Genomic DNA, 12,621 nt, shown 5'->3' on the forward strand with positions numbered 1-12,621 from the left:
GATTACACAGTCATTTATACTCACTAGCCACTATTTTTTATTATAAATCAGATGTATGGTTTAAGTTTAAACATTTAGATAAACTTATGTTTTCTAATATATAACCAAAACTTTTAAGGTACCTTTTTTCAAGCAAGAAAAAGCAGCAATAACTTGCCCTTTTTATACATCTTAAATTCAATTTCCATTCGGATTCAGGTTAATGTGTTAGAGATAAATATAAATTATTTATTTATCTATTTTTATATTACTGTATGTCTTCTATCATTATTTTCACTTAGTCAAATAAACATCATCTGAATATATTTTAATGTTTTAAGAAATATACGTATATAGATATTGTAAATCTTTCTAAGGAACAAAAACAAATTCCAAATTCAGTGTAAACTTTATATTAATTGCAAATTAATATATTTTACCAGTAAGTGTAGTGTTTTCTTCAGGAAAAAGATATCAAAGTACAAACCTGATCTAGAGAAAGCTGTCCCTGTCCATGGCAGGGCAGTTGGACTACATGGTCTTTAAAGGTCCCTTCCAACACAAACCATTCTATGATTCTATGAAATGCTAAATGAAATCTAAAAATATTTAAATTATTCCCTGTTTGCAGATTCATGAAGACTTACTTGCTTTAGTGTTTAAGTGAATATAAAGTTATTTGAAATTCTAGAAAACTAGAAGACTTTTAAGGACCAAGCTGTGCAGCAGCTAGGAGAATTGAGAATTTTAATTGATGTCCTCATTGTTGGTTAAACTACTGAATCTGATGCCTCATTCAGCTTTTTTATACCTATATAATTCCCATTTTTTTTTTATTTTAGCCTTTGTGTTAGAATAAAGCCCCTAAAGCTCTCTGCTGACTTGTTTTTATCATTTTCTACTTGGCAACTGGTGTATATTTATCACATATTTCATATTCCTACTTCCATTTATTATCAAAAGTTCAACTATGGGAAGTTCCCACTATACCTCAAGAAGTTTTAGTGCTTTCAGTTGCAGGAGAAATGGCTACGTGAAAGCTTTAGCCTTCATTAATATCAGGCATTGTTTTGTGGGCTCCCTTGATGTGTGATGTTCCTGTACAGCTGCATAAGCATCTAACCCTTCCGTGCTTTCCTCCCTACCAAACTATATCCCAGCGTATCCCACATATTATACCAGGCTTCAGAGTACCCCAGTTTGCTTATCTATAGGTGCTTGGTGCATTAAGACACAGAGATAACCAATGTGGAGAACCTCACTGGAAGTACAGCATGATGCCACAGGATCTGAGACACTCCAGCGATAGCCTTGTGCTTTAAAACAGTACAAATTTTATTGGACCATGTATAATTAAAGAGAACTGACTTTTTTGTAATGGTCCCACTTACTCCTCATCCAGATCAATCATGATTTAGATTTAACTTTTTTTTTATTAATTTCTTGCACTACTACTCATTGAACTGGCCCCATTATCAATCTAAAGTAGTATCATTTGTTTCATTTTGACAGTTGCTATTCACTCTTACTGCAGCCTAGTCATTCAGCCTGAGTCTCAGTTCACTGTGCTGTAAAGCTCCGGTCCTTCTCAAAGGTGTAAATCAGTAATTAAGCATGCACAATGCATCCTCAGTGTTTCATCGGGGAATTATACCCTTTCAGCACATGTAGGAAAGAAAATGGGACTCAAAAATGTCAGCTGATAATTTTGTGGTCCCTGGCATGAACTGCATAACCACTTACATTCAGCCGTTAGCGTAAGTAGAGGGAAGAAGCAAACTCCTCGCGTATTTTGTGGTAGTGGAGGTCACACTGGTTATGGGCAAGTGCTATGAAAGAAAGGAAAGGGATAATTCTGCTGTGTCACCTTCCTTGGCTTCTCCCACGCCTTGCCTTGACTCTCTCTCATCCATTGCCTACAAAGCTGTGCTGAACCAGTGCTGCCTTCCTCCTGACGTGGATCCCCTTCCTGCGACCTGAGGGACAAGAGAAGGCTCAGGGGGAGGTGGCTGCTCAGCTCTGGTCCCTTGCACATGTTGGGAGCAGGTGGCAGGCAGAGTAAAGATAGAAAACCTCCCATTTCTCACTTTCCTGCATCACAGTCTGAAAGGGTTTGTTTCGACTCTGGTGATGAAATTCTGCACAGGTATGAGGACTTTATCACAGTCATTTAATACTCCCCAAATTGAGCTTAAGAGTTAATGTTCTGTCATATGATAGATGCATGAGGTAATTTTACCATATTGTGCTTCTATTTTGTACTATAAATAATGTTTCCATTTCAGCTTGGTCAAAGGAAGCAATCAAGTATAAGAAGCTCAGATGAAATCCACTTAAACAGTTTAAACAATCCTCCAAGGCAGTACCAGGTAAAAAAAAAGAGTTTATTTTTAAACAAAATCAAGAAGTAATGGAACTGGCAGACTGACAGCATGAGGACAGTTTTGAATTTATGTTAACCAACACGAATCAAGAATAAATCCTCAGACCTTGTATATATCAGAAATAAATGCACTGATTTAGGTATTTGCAGTACAACCTGAAGATGTTTGTATCTTCTCTTTGTCTCTTAAATGGTATTATTATAGTGCAATATTTTAAAGTGCTTGAAGAATGTTTTTAATTTTAGAGACAGATTGAGATCTCAGCTGCACCGTGCAAATTAAGAAAACCAGAATCTTCCCGTTCCATCTGCTGAACCAGCTCAGCTTATTGTGTCACACATCTACATACGAATACCTCAAGCACTGCAAATATCTCTCAGCCTTTATGTGATCAATAGTCTGTTTATTCTTAGTCTCATAAACAACTGCAGTGAGCCTTTGTGCAGTTACTTGAAAAGAGACCCAGCACAGTCCACGTAAAGCTGAACTGTTCTGGTCCAGAGGTTGCTCCTTTTCTTCCTGTAATACCACAAAACAGGTAGAAAGGAAGAAGCCAGAGCTGCCTGGGCAATAGAACAAGACTATCTGAATGCATAAGGGTATAGAAAACAGGTATACTTGTTTTAACTGTAAAACAGAAAAAAGTTTTTCCCCTTGTGCAGGCTAGTTCTGCAGTGTCTGCGTAAACCTGTTCCAAAAATTCCCTGACCTTTTTCACAGCCTATCTCATTATGATGCAGTGATAGATACTAAGGCTACACATTTATCCCATAAACGTGAGGATGTGTGGCTTTGTATTTGAAACATTCTCAGATTATTACAATAAACAGTACAGCTGCTGACCTTGCAAGCACAACTGTAGTGATGCTCTGGAACCACTAATCTGGGATGATTCACCTCACAGTCACCTCCAGTCAGGTCTGTTACTGTGAAGACAAAAGCAGATACATAAACCTATGTATATTTTATATCTTATAATGAAACCCAAAGAGTGTTGTCGTGGTTTACACCATATGAAAATATGAAACCCAAACATAGAAGATAGATCCTCAAAGGAAATTAGATACCTTCTTCTTACTCAAGTAATTTAAACTAATGAGAGAATCAGGGGTGGAATAAATTTTTCCTGGAAAGGTGAAATTTGCATCTAAATTTGCTGGCCTAGGTTCCCCTTTTTATTAGCAGAGAGGGCAGTCATTCTAATAGTGCAATTTATTTCATCAAATTTAGCTGTCTGACATGAACTGTGCTCTCGGGTTTGCTTTTTCTATCCACAAAGGCAATTAAAGGTGACTACTGCAGATACATATATTTACATTAAAAAATATCTGTATTTGCTCAGATGAGTCCCAGCTGACATGTTTAAATGACTCTTAGAATTGTGGGTCCCATTTTCTCTAGGCCTCACAATAGGAATAAGAAAACTTAGCAAATATAATATAAAAATAGATTAAAATAAACTGATGTCAAAAGAGTTTAGCAATTAGCACTGCTAATCAAGAGTCATAATCATATTCTGGTAGCAATAAAGGCTAGAGGGTTTCACCTACATGGACATCAAAGCTGCATCTGTATTATTCATTCTCACAGACTCCAGTAGTAGATTGAGCTTCATGAATGATAACATTTGTAAGATGTGTTTAGTTTGTAAACTTTCATGTTCATATATGTGCAGGGTCATGGAGTTTAAATATCTACTGTAGAAGTAAGGAGAGATTTTGACATTATATTCCTTTAACCTGGCAAGTCCTACACTGAAATGTCTGAATGCAACAGAAGTTAACAAAGTTTATATTTTGAAATGCCATAGCAATACTAGAAAGTCCAACTAAGAAAACTTTTTTTTTCTTTCTTTCTTCTCTGCAGAAAATAATGAAACGTCTCATTAAAAGATATGTACTGAAAGCTCAGATAGATAAGGAAAGCGATGAAGTCAATGAAGGTGAGTATGCTGATGCATTGTATGTATATCTAACCAGAGAATCAAAACAAGCTAATTAAAGTGGTTACATATGCCACTTGAAAGAAATGTTTCCAAAATACTTAATCCACTTGACATGTTTACAAGTGCAAGATGTAAAATTAACATGAAATTGAAGTTAGAGATGTGGCTTTCTGTGTCTGTTCTCCCATCAGAAACTCTCACTGATCTGATAACTTCTTGTGAAAAGTGTTTCTGCTTCTAGTAATGCCCATGCATTTCCCATGGTGAGGCTGTATTTAATGCAGCAGCTGATTTGGGGCACCCCTGTATGAATTCTCCCTTGTGTTCTTATTGGGGGTTCATGCATGGGGGTACGCATGCTTCAGATATTTTTGGGTGTGATTTATTAGCTGTAAACAGCTAGTGAATGCACTTTCAGAAATGTTCTCATCTGTTTGCACCTCTCTGGTGTCGGAAAGATGCAACGCAGCAGGAAAGGACCACTCTCTTTTGAACAGTGAGAGGCCTTGTTGCTGGCCAGGAGGACTCAGGCACCCCTGATCTGCATGATCTGCACAAAAGGACCTGGGTGTATTGTTCAACAGGCAGCTGAACATGAGCCAGCCGTGTGCCCAGGTGGACAAGAAGGCCAGCAGCATCCTGGCTTGTATCAGGAACAGTGCGGCCAGCAGGACAAGGGCAGGGATTGTCCCCCTGTACTGGGCACTGGTGAGGCTGCACTTCAAATACTGGGTTCAGTTTGAGCCCCTCACTGCAAGAAAGACATTGAGGTGCTGGATCGTGTCCAGGGAAGGGCAACGGAGCTGGTGAAGGGTCTGGAGCACAAGTCTGATGAGGAGCAGCTGAGGGAACTGGGGTTGTTTAGCCTGGAGAAAAGGAGGCTCGGGGGGACCTTATCGCTCCCTACAGCTGCCTGAAAGAAGGCTGTAGGCAGGTGGGTGTTGGTCTCTTCTCCCAAGTAACAAGTGATAGGACAAGAGGAAACTGCCTCAAGTTGCACTAGGGGAGGTTTAGATTGGATATGAGGAAAACATTCTTCACTGAAAGGCTGTTGAACCATTGGAAGAGGCTGGTTGGGGAGGTGGTTGAGTCACCCGCCCTGGAGGTATTTAAGAGACGTGTAGACATGGTGCTTAGGGAAATGGTTTAGTGGTGGACTTGGCAGTGTTAGGTTTAGGGTTGGACTTGATGATTTTAAGGGTCTTTTCCAACTTAAATGATTCTACAGTTATATGACCTCTCTTGAGCAGCTTCCGTCTAATGGATCATTTGAGTTTTGTGAAGTGATGTGATCTCTCACACTTTTGTCTTCAGATTTGTTTGGTTCCTGAACTGCATTTTCATTTCCTATCCCTAAGCCACCATTCACCAGCAGGCAGCAGAACATCCAAGTTTTCTTTTCAGTGAAGACATCCAGAGAAAACTGGATGATAACTGATAACTGTGAGATACTTGGATATGCTGGTTCTCCTTCGTTTCTTAATAGTGTGATCTTCTAATATCCATTACAGGTGAACTGAAGGAAATTAAACAGGACATCTCAAGTCTCCGGTATGAACTCCTTGAGGAAAAATCTCAAAATTCTGAAGATCTGGCAGAACTTATAAGGAAACTTGGTGAAAAACTGTCAATTGACTCTAAGGAAGAAGAAAGCAAGAGATAACCTAAATGTTTTAAGAAATGCAACAGAACGTTAACAATTCACTTAAAGCCATATTTCTGTTTTTCTCAAATCTAGCTCATATTTCTAGAACAGATTTGGAAATTAAATCATTCCAATTCTTTACTGAAAAACCACAGTTGCAAATCCTCTAGGTTTACAGTAGGGAGGAGATACCACTCAAGTAAAGGTATTTGTTCTTTACCTGCTGAAGAAGATTGAATTTGAGGTAATTTTAATATTCAGTTTACCTCTTCTAGCATTCCAGTGGAACCTTGGTAAGCCCAGTCATGAAAGGTTAAATGCATAAATCTAAACTTTTCCTACATTAACTGGTTATTTTTGCAAATTTCCTTTTGTAGACATTCTTAGGTACATTTTAGTGAAGCAAAAGAGAGAAATTTCAGGCTGTTACATATTTGTATCAAAACTTACTGAATTTTTCAAGCATTCTGAACTAGCAAAAAAAGCCTCTAACTGCCTTTGTAAAAAAATGTGCATGATATTAAAGTGATTTATTTGAATATTTCCTTGAAGAGGTAAATTCCAGAATACTCACAGCACTGTGTTATACTTTTCCCTACTTATCCTTGTTATCACTGGACTATCCTGAAAGATACCTAAGTTCCAAGGGGAGTTGGTACATTAAGAAAGAAGTATTTTTCACCAAGTTTATTGAAAAGCTATTGCTGAGGCCTGAAAAAAACCCCTTCTTTAATCCAAAATAATTAAACCTTGAAGTTCTAATCGCTTTGAGAACTCCCAAGTTTTACAGCTTTTATGTCTTGAACCAAGACTCCTAAAGTGTGGGGTGAATGTTTGAATGTAGAGCTGGTAGCATGTTTATTTAAAATGGAAGATACTAAAATGTTAGGTGCAAACCCTCTCTCTGGATTCTGGGAACATCATGCTTCAGGCACCATTTTCCCTGTGTTTAAACTTGTTTAAATGATTGAATTTTGTTCAGATCTATCCTTTACAAACAAATCCATGTTGTTCCAAAAATTCATGAAATCTCATATTCTATGGATTTGCATCCCTTGTCCTTTTTTCCACTGGAGAAAGCTCAGCTCTTGTGCTGTATTCCCTAGGACTCCTTCAATGAAGGATCTTCACTCCATGTCATCAACAGAAGCCTGTAACGCTTCCACCCTGCCCACTGCAATACTTCTACGTCTCCTTCTGTTAAACTGGACAAGAGGTAGCCCATGCCACATCTGGCTGATAGTTGTGTGGCTGGCCAGCTAGTATGTCCATGCAGGACAGCCAGCTGGTTTCTGTCTCTCCAGATAGATACAGGCTAAATTCCATCTAATTGTTCCCTCATTTAATACAGTAATTTGAGTTTCTCTCTTCTGACAATCACCAATTCTGGGACTGTTAGAAGCATATATTACATTGGGGATCTCTGCTCCTCTTTAAGCTTGGTTGAAATTAGTGAAAGGGCTATGAAAAATTGTAACGGGAACGTCAAGATGTATAACACCTGTAAAGCCTTTCATACAGAAAAAAGGCTGAAAATGGCTTGTCAGTAATCGCTATTAAATTGGCTTTGTGAAATTTATTTATTGTGGAATGTATCAGAATGTTTATGCCTCTCCCTTTCAGGCTGGAAGTTCTTTTTTAATGGGTTTGGGTTAGTTTCTAGCCAAATTTACTGATAGTCCCTTTTTAGAAAATTGTTAGTGAAGTCACTATGTCTTTTCAGGGAAAAAAAGAGTGTATTAAACCAGGTTTTGAAATCACATGAGGACAGGTGGAGGTGAGGGGCTGTGTCCTGCCTGGAGAGGCACGGAAGTTGCTGTGGACGTCAGCCTGCCCTTTGGGGTGTTTGTCATGGTCTGGGGCACCTGCTTAGCCTTCTGCTTGGCCCATGAGTTTAGCCACAAATGGATTGTGTGGGACGATCTGTGTCCTGTGGGCCTCAGGTGAAACAAACTCGGGGTTTAGAAATTTTAAGGCTCCTTCCTCTGAAGGAGGAGAAGGAAAGTGAGATTTCCAAAGGCAGTGGAGCAATTTGTATTAAACGTCCAGTGTGCTGGCCTGAAAAACTATGAGGTATGGAATAGCCAGTTTCAAAACTGGCCTTTGATGATGAAAAAGCATTACCTCATAACCTGCAGTATTTCCTGCGGTAATCAGCAGGGGCTACTGCAGACTCTGAGATGACCTGACCTACTGGTCTTTGGCAGAAACGCTCTGGCTTCTGTGTCAGCTGTTGTGTGGAAACCGAAGGCAAGCCGGGGCTGTCTCAGGCTGGAAGGCAGCATGCCGCTGCCTTCACTGCCTTTCGTCTTCTGGACATTCCTGCCTATATCCCTGGGCCAGCGTGGGACACTGATTTTGGGTTCCTGCTTGAGTGTTTTTGGCCTGGTTTTCTGAAGCAGTGAGCACTTAGTGCAGCTCCACTGAATGACCCTGTTCGAGGCCATACTACTTGAAGCAGGTCTTCCACCTTTGACAAGCTCTTCGGAAAATCTGTTGGTCAGAACTTGAGGTAACAAGGACAGTCAAAGTTCACTTTCAGTAATCCCATGTCTTTATTTTTGGTCATTGCAATGTACAAGTTGGATCTGCAGTCTAGTGCTAGATGATGGTAAAACCTTCGATCTCCGTAAAGCCAATGTAAGGAAATACATAAACACAGTTTAAGATCCAGGCACTTTTAAAGTCAAGTTTTTTATTACAGAGGTAAAATGTACACTGTGAATTTGTTTAAGCCCAAATTTTGACTTACCTTAATACTAAAAGATCACAATGTATATATTGTATTTCATGAAGAAAATACATATGGATTTTTTTAATTCAATGAAGATATTTTATATGTAGTTATTACTTATGGAACAATTTGTTAAATATATTTGAAGAGGTCTATTGCCAAATGTAGTGTGATAAGCAATGTAGTATTTAAAATGAGCACAATACCAAATATATTATTCTGATAAAAAAATTAAATATACCAGACTCAAAATACTGTTGTGATGCATTGTATGAACACATTGGTCCTTCACTACGAACCTTTGGCTGCTTTTCCTTGGAAGTCAGCACCAAGACAAATAAGGCAAAATACTCTAATTTGCTAGCAATACTAGAACAAAAGAAGTTTCATGGAAGGAATAAAATTCTTTTCATACTTGATTAGGTTCAAGGTCATGTATTTTGTCTGCTCTGACTAACTGTGACTGATGCTAGATGTTTTGGATCACCTGTAGTAGGTAACAGATAATTTGCATCCTACATAGTTCTCCTGGTTTCTAGTAAGACAAGATTGACATAACTTTGAGGAGGAGGTGTTTCCAGATTTTTTGTGAATTGTTAGGATAACAAGATAATTTTGCTACCTACTTACTTGTTTCTTTAAATCTTGTTAATTTTTTGAGCTCAGCAATTCAGTTTCCGCAGCAGCAGCTTCCACATCTAAACCAGATCTACTGTAAAGTATTGACTTTATAATTTTTTCCCTGAATGTTTCTTAAGCTTGAATAATGAGACATGATGAGTAGAACCTGTCATCTCTTAGACATTCATTCTTATTTCTGTTCATACAAGAATATTTCACTAAAAGATATGAGAGCTTGAAGAAATTTTGAATAGAAGAAAATGCAGTAAGAAAACCCCCAAATCAACAAAGCTTTGCTCAAGGGTTTCTCCAGTATTCTGGATGAAACTGAATCATGCCCAACTATTGGCGAAAAGCCTTATACATCATGGAGGACAGCAGATACTTGAAAGTGCAGTGCAAGCTTAAGGTACTCAAGATTTAAAGTAACAGGTCCTGAGTAGGAGCTACAGGGTTTCACGTATAGATGCAGACATTCCAGGTTAAAATCGGCTCTATTTCACCCTATTTTAAAGCACTATTGGGCCAGGCCAATGAATCCTACTGGTTTTAGAAGGGGGATCCACAAGCTCCTCCGATCTTAGGTGCCAGCTGTGAAGACTTCTGCATCTGAGCTCACCTAGGCTTTCTTTATATTCACAGATAGAAAAGGTCAAAGGCATGATTTTTTTTCATCTTAAAGTAGAAAAGTATCCCAGGTGAGTCATGTAGTGGAAGTGACCATTTCTCTCCAATTACTGTAAAGAAGCCATTGTAGCTGTTAGCAATGTTTGTAATAAAGTGGGAGAAGTCCCAGCTTGGCAGAAATGAGCACTGCAGTACACTGCAGAGCCCTGAACCATCACAAATGCTCATTTGCTTGGAAGTGCATGAACTGTTGAGGTCAGTCATTGAGAGGGGCAGGATCTATCCTCCCTCCAGAAGAATCCAGCCCATCCCCCAGGGATGATGGGTGAGTCTGATTCTTCTTTACTTTGCAGCAAAGCATCTTTTCCTTCTTCAATAGTGTAACTGTGGGTAGGCATAAATGAAAATACTAACCGCATCTACCCCAGACATGACAAAAACCATAACTTACTGTACACATGGCAACTAAATTCTTGCCAGGAGCTATATGATAAAGAGAACTTCATATCCCATGTTTTAGCACATTGTGGTGAGCATATATTTTCAATATTATGTCTTTAATTGTACAATATACTGTTTGATCTTGGCAGTACTTCAGCTATAGCAGCTGTATCATGTATTTTACTAAGAACATGTTCTCATGATTGCAGTGTCCCAGAATGCGGTTTAGTCCAATGAGATCTTGCATTTGCCTCCTAAGAGATTTCCCTCAAGCTTGAAATTTGTAGCTGAACATTATAATTAATACATTATAGACCACATAATGTTCAACTGTACTCATTTGCAGAACAGTAGAAATCGTCCTTGTGTTGCAAATTGCTCATTTTTCATGTAAATATTTAACACTTTTTTTAATTTGTTAGAAAAGGCCTGGTGTGAGTAATATTTCTAAGCACTTATGTTCCTGCTTAAATTTTAATTTGGCCTGTGGAAAATAGAGCTCATAAATTAAAAAGTTTGTGTTTGGAAAAATACTTGTACTTCAGGAGCTCATATCAAAGAGAAGTTGGGTGAGCCTAGAGGAGTGTACCTTAAACTCAATGCACTTAGGCAGCCAGGGAATCCCATACAATACACTGCTCCTCCCTGGTGTATATGACCTTAGGTAGCTCAAAATATTTAATTTGTTCCCTTGTTTCCATTGTTGCAAAACCCAAGTCTCCTATTCCTCTTTCTGTTCTTGTTACCACCCTTAATGTGACAGTGCAGTAGGGATCACAAGATATGATCTTCCAGTGCTTTCTGCGTCCAAGCAACTGTATTTTAGTAGCATCTGGTTTTCTTTTAACCTTTTCAATATTCTGTGATTCAACTCCTTGACATTTACTCTTTGCTCCTTTAATTGAGACCTCCAATCAAAGTAATTGAAAAAGATTATACTGTATAGTATGCAAAGTACAGTTCAACAGGTAAAACATTATCAATATTAATAACAGCATTTTTATGCACTTTTATGTATAGATACTTTTATATCAATTTGATATTTCATTGTGCTTTATAAACAACAAGGCGTATATTCTGGTAGGTTTGCACAGTCTGTCAAAACAAGCAAAGGAAATATGACAAACAGTCCAACAAACTTTTGATTGTAGGCTAAACCTACTCAGTCTCAGCTAGTGAATGGATTTCCACAAACAAATTTATTTTTCCACAAGCTTTGTAAAGCTAGTTAACTCTCTGTTCCTCAGCTTCTTCATTTATGCCAGGGAAGGATGATACTAACTGATATTAACATGTTTGAGTAAGTAGTCTGAGGAATTTATAGAAGAGAAAACTTTCTCGAAGGGAGTATTTCCTTGCTTCCAGAAAAAAACCAAAAAACAAACTATACTGGAACTCCAATGGTGTAATCCACTTCAGTAGAGAAAAACCATAGGATTTCATGAGTTTAATGTCTTCACAGCAAAAGGTGTTGCTATGGGATTGTTCTTGAGAACTGCAGTTCTAAAAATTCCAGTTAGGACACTTACTGAGCCTGTCCTGTCTGTAGCCCAATTACTCAGTCCCCATCTCTTCAGTTTACCAAACTGAGGTGCTGCAGCTGGTTCACAACGTATATCACTTCTGAATGAACAAAAATCACTGACACAGTAAATTGTTTAAAAAACCATATATCATGAGCAAGTCTTTCTGGTGAGCAGAAAATAAAGTACAATACCATGTTGCTATCAAATCGTGTTGGTAGTAAAAGATTTAAGACTACATTGGGTGGCTGTGCTAGAGCATGTATCCTGAGATGGTAGTTCTGTTTTTCAGAAGAAAATGTTCCTCCTAGAAATGACCTTGTGCTCAAATTTGTCAGCATCATTTAAGAATGCTGTGAGTTTCTTCCCTCTGAAGCAGACCTTACACTTTGCTTTGCACTTTGAGGAAACTAAACTGCCTGATACAGCCACATCCCTTCAGCAGAGACTTCTCTCTGACTACAGCAGGCTGTTGACTGTACCATCAAGAGTGTTAAAACCCAGCCCTGGCTCGACCAAGGAAGATTTCTCAGTATCAGACTGGGAGGAAATAAAGACAAAATCACTCCCAAAGAGCCTATGGTTCTTTTACTGTCTGAAGTTTGCCTGTAACCACCCATGAATGTTCCACATGTCTGGTGATTCTGTCTCTTCTGGTTTAGGTGTCCACAACACCGATAACTCAGCAAGCCATCTAGGCTCCTCTTCTAGTCTCTGAAAAT

The 12,621-nt window shown here is 38.5% G+C and overlaps 1 protein-coding gene across 2 annotated transcripts in view; it reads left to right on the forward strand.

The window, feature by feature from the left end:
* The window catches only part of TRPC6 (transient receptor potential cation channel subfamily C member 6), a 100,026-nt gene extending 91,249 nt beyond the window's left edge, over window positions 1-8,777 (forward strand). For both annotated transcript variants that reach the window (XM_055803043.1, XM_055803042.1), the window contains exons 10-12: window positions 2,265-2,348; window positions 4,230-4,305; window positions 5,820-8,777. In XM_055803043.1, coding sequence (XP_055659018.1) covers window positions 2,265-2,348; window positions 4,230-4,305; window positions 5,820-5,971 — 312 coding nt within the window. In that variant the 3' untranslated portion in view covers window positions 5,972-8,777. The remainder of the gene's footprint in view (window positions 1-2,264; window positions 2,349-4,229; window positions 4,306-5,819) is intronic.
* Window positions 8,778-12,621: the final 3,844 nt, after the last annotated feature.

The sequence above is a fragment of the Falco peregrinus genome, chromosome 4 (genome assembly GCF_023634155.1).
Source record: "Falco peregrinus isolate bFalPer1 chromosome 4, bFalPer1.pri, whole genome shotgun sequence".
NCBI classification, from domain to species: domain Eukaryota; kingdom Metazoa; phylum Chordata; class Aves; order Falconiformes; family Falconidae; genus Falco; species Falco peregrinus.